The sequence below is a fragment of the Geospiza fortis genome, unplaced genomic scaffold, assembly GCF_000277835.1.
Source record: "Geospiza fortis unplaced genomic scaffold, GeoFor_1.0 scaffold538, whole genome shotgun sequence".
Taxonomy (NCBI): domain Eukaryota; kingdom Metazoa; phylum Chordata; class Aves; order Passeriformes; family Thraupidae; genus Geospiza; species Geospiza fortis.
In genome coordinates this window covers 3365280-3369667 of record NW_005054368.1, presented here as the reverse complement: position 1 = coordinate 3369667, position 4388 = coordinate 3365280, and the positions used below count along the sequence as shown (strand labels likewise).

Genomic DNA, 4388 nt, shown 5'->3' with positions numbered 1-4388 from the left:
CCTGCCACGGATTAGGGGGATCCGGGGGCTCCGGTGCTGCTTTGCTGCATTGCGGGCATAAAGGAGAGGCGGCCTGGGGAGTCCTGTAATGAGAGTAATCTATTTAATGAACTCAGGGGACTTTGTCTCAAACCAGGTTTAGTTAGTCAAACGGAAAAACGATATTTTAATTTCACGTTTCTTACAACCAAGGTAAGAAATTTTAACTGATGGGAAATAGCAACGTTAATACCTTTGCTTAGGATTTACTGAAGGTTTCATTTGATTAAGTGGCTATAGCTGAAGCATCTGTATGTTTTGCAGGTCAACATGCAGATCTTTGTGAAGACCCTGACTGGCAAGACCATCACCCTTGAGGTTGAGCCCAGTGACACCATTGAGAATGTGAAGGCCAAGATCCAGGACAAGGAGGGCATTCCCCCAGATCAGCAGAGGCTGATCTTTGCTGGCAAGCAGCTGGAAGACGGGCGCACTCTGTCCGACTACAACATCCAGAAAGAGTCAACTCTGCACCTGGTGCTGCGCCTGAGAGGTGGGATGCAGATCTTCGTGAAGACCCTGACTGGCAAGACCATCACTCTGGAGGTGGAACCCAGTGACACCATCGAGAATGTGAAGGCCAAGATCCAGGATAAGGAAGGGATCCCTCCTGACCAGCAGAGGCTGATCTTTGCGGGGAAGCAGCTGGAAGACGGGCGCACCCTGTCCGATTATAACATCCAGAAAGAGTCAACTCTTCACCTGGTGCTGCGCCTCAGGGGTGGGAGGCAGATCTTCGTGAAGACCTTGACTGGCAAGACCATCCCCCTGGAAGTCGAGCCCCGTGACACCATTGAGAACGTGAAGGCCAAGATCCAGGACAAGGAGGGCATTCCCCCAGATCAGCAGAGGCTGATCTTTGCGGGGAAGCAGCTGGAAGACGGGCGCACCCTGTCCGTTTATAACATCCAGAAAGAGGCGACTCTGCACCTGGCGCTGCGCCTCAGGGGTGGGAGGCAGATCTTCGTGAAGACCTTGACTGGCAAGACCATCCCCCTGGAAGTCGAGCCCCGTGACACCATTGAGAACGTGAAGGCCAAGATCCAGGACAAGGAGGGCATTCCCCCAGATCAGCAGAGGCTGATCTTTGCGGGGAAGCAGCTGGAAGACGGGCGCACCCTGTCCGTTTATAACATCCAGAAAGAGGCGACTCTGCACCTGGCGCTGCGCCTCAGGGGTGGGAGGCAGATCTTCGTGAAGACCTTGACTGGCAAGACCATCCCCCTGGAAGTCGAGCCCCGTGACACCATTGAGAACGTGAAGGCCAAGATCCAGGACAAGGAGGGCATTCCCCCAGATCAGCAGAGGCTGATCTTTGCGGGGAAGCAGCTGGAAGACGGGCGCACCCTGTCCGTTTATAACATCCAGAAAGAGGCGACTCTGCACCTGGCGCTGCGCCTCAGGGGTGGGAGGCAGATCTTCGTGAAGACCTTGACTGGCAAGACCATCCCCCTGGAAGTCGAGCCCCGTGACACCATTGAGAACGTGAAGGCCAAGATCCAGGACAAGGAGGGCATTCCCCCAGATCAGCAGAGGCTGATCTTTGCTGGCAAGCAGCTTGAAGACGGACGCACTCTGTCTGACTACAACATCCAGAAAGAGTCGACTCTGCACCTGGTGCTGCGCCTCAGGGGTGGGATGCAGATCTTCGTGAAGACCCTGACTGGCAAGACCATCACCCTTGAGGTTGAGCCCAGTGACACCATTGAGGATGTGAAGGCCAAGATCCAGGACAAGGAGGGCATTCCCCCTGACCAGCAGAGGCTGATCTTTGCTGGCAAGCAGCTGGAAGACGGGCGCACTCTGTCTGACTACAACATCCAGAAAGAGGCGACTCTGCACCTGGTGCTGCGCCTCAGGGGGGGCTGTTAAGTTCTTGTGCATCTTGCTTGACCCCAGGGTTGCCAGTGGCACTTGTGTTTGCACTGTAGTTCTTCAATGTCTTAATATTAAGTTAATGCAAGGTTAATGCAAGCTTGAGTAACTGCTGAACAACTGTCTGTTGAAATGCTAATAAAGTTTTCTGTTGCACATTACACCCTGTAGTCTGTCTCAGTTCGAGCAGGTGAAACATGTATTAAGTGAAATGCTTTGGCTTCTTACCATGGCAGTTCAAGCCTCTGTGCATGTATGATGAGGACCAACCTTGTGGTTAAAATGGATCTGGATTAAAATCTTAATGAAGTGCTAATAATACCATGTTGTTTTTTCTTCCTAGAGTTTAGCAGCACTCTGCTTTCAGGTGGGATGTAAGGACCCCACAAAATGATGGGGTGGGTTTTGCTGCAGGTCTTGGGTTTGTGGTTTGAGTTGTTTGCTGGTCCTGGGGTGGGTGTGAGGGGTGCCAGTGCCTGGCACTGCTCTGAAGGGACTCTGGGGATGGGGGTGTTGGTCTGGGGGAGGGCTGGCCACAGTGGGAATTGTGTGGTAAGTTTGGAGGTGAAACCTGAAATGGCAGTGGGTGACTGAGCAGTGTAAGAGCTGCCTGGTTTGGTGAGTTCTACACAAGGTGTGGGGAGTTCCCATTAAAGTTGGGTTAGCTGGGTTTGGGTTTGCTTTTTATGGGGTGGGTTAAGGGAACTTGGACAAGTGGGGATGGTCTGGGTTGGTTCAGCTGCAGTGGTTGGTGGGTGTTCAGAGGGATGCAATGGCCACCTGCCCTTCCCCAAAAACAGCCCAGGCTGTGGGGGTGGCTGTCACTGTCCTCACCTGCTGGGCTCTGGCAGCTGCTCACCCTGAGATGGGGCCCAGCCCATGCTGCCCTGCTCTGAAGCCTCCGTCAGGCACCACCTTGGTCCACTCCTACCCCTGGAGTGCTGCTCTGGAAGTTGATTTGTTCCTTCTGGATTCCATCACTGAGCATCTCTGGTAAGTGCTGCACTTCATGGGAAATAAAACCCAAAAGTTGCTGTTCTCATAGAAAACTGCACACTGCAGGTTCAGTGTGGGTTTGAGGCTTACATCCATGATCGGATTTTGTTTTTTTTAGGAGCAGGGCTTGCTTTTGTGCCTGCTGAGCTAGTAGAAATACAAAGTTCTGTAAACATTTGCTGTCCCTACCGCACTAGCCTTCCCTTAGTTTGAATTTCCCTGCAATTGCTGTTTTGCTTTTTGCAGTTTAACCCCCCGGCAGGGTGCCCGGAGAGGCTGTTCAGGCATTTCCTGTGAGGGCCTAAAATGCCATAAAGGAAATAATTTGGGGCAACCACCTCAGGGTGACCTCCAAATGTCCCTTCCAGCCCCAACCATTCCTGAGCTGGGTGTTTTCAGCCCTGCCTGAAGTCCCTGAGCAGTTCGCAGCCCCACAGGAATAAGGCACTGAATAAACATAAATAAAGTGATGATAAAGTGATCTTCCTGCTGGGGTTTGGGGTGGGCACTGAATAAACTGACATTCTGTGGGAAATCGATTTGTAGAAAATTATTTTAAAATTTGATAGAAGGTTTGTATAGCATGTAACATCTGTACTGTCTCACCCTTCAAATGAGACTAAAAAGTAAAGAGTTTTTAAAATGCCTCTCAGCTGCCCCATCTCTAAGTCCCTCTGCTCTGGTTTTTGTCCTGAGCCAAGCTGGTGTTGAACTGTGGCCTCCACTGGTACCTGGGGTGCTCCAGGAAATGACTGCAAGGATTTCTTCATTAATGAGAAAAAAATCTTTGCAATTTAAGTAAATTAAGGAAATGGATATGAATCACAAGGAAATGTGAACATGAATTTGTATGACATGCAGTGTTTACACCAAAGTTATTAGCATAAAACAAAGTAAGATGTCAGGCAATACAAATGATTGATATTATTAAAATACTCTTTTTATTTTTACTCCTAAAATATGGTGGTACTTCAAAAGTCTGCTTAGATACAACTATTCCTAACTAAAATAATAATTCAATATGTTTTAGCCAGAATCTCTATGCTATTAGAATAATCTTAATGCTTCCATATTTACAACAAATTCTGATAACATCATTTAATCCTGCTGTAATCTAAGTTTTGTGACTGACTTTTGAGGTTTTTTTTTCTTTTTGCTTCAGTTAATTTCTAGTCTGTTCTCCCTTTAAAAAAATTAAAACCCCAAAAAGACAAAAAAGGAAAAACAGCCAAGATTTTGGGATTTTATCTTTTGTGCTTTAAAAAATTACTTATACCTATAAAAAGAGAAATTAAATAACCCATTATGCTGTACTTGGATACATTTGGGGTTTTCTCCTTTCTCAGCTGCCCCACAACATAATCCTATAGGATTGGGAATATTGGGAATAAATCCCTCAGTATTTCTGCAGCCTTGCCCACAGCAACCAGGGGTGTTTTTTAAGATTTTTGCCCAATTTGGCTGTTTGAAAAGCAGCA

At 48.4% G+C, this 4388-nt stretch overlaps 1 protein-coding gene across 2 annotated transcripts in view; it reads left to right on the top strand.

Moving 5' to 3' along the window:
• UBC (ubiquitin C) overlaps window positions 1-2235 on the top strand; it is a 3066-nt gene extending 831 nt beyond the window's left edge. For both annotated transcript variants that reach the window (XM_031059802.1, XM_014308393.2), the window contains exon 2: window positions 304-2235. In XM_031059802.1, the coding sequence (XP_030915662.1) occupies window positions 310-1911 (1602 nt within the window). In that variant the 5' untranslated portion in view covers window positions 304-309 and the 3' untranslated portion in view covers window positions 1912-2235. The remainder of the gene's footprint in view (window positions 1-303) is intronic.
• Window positions 2236-4388: the final 2153 nt, after the last annotated feature.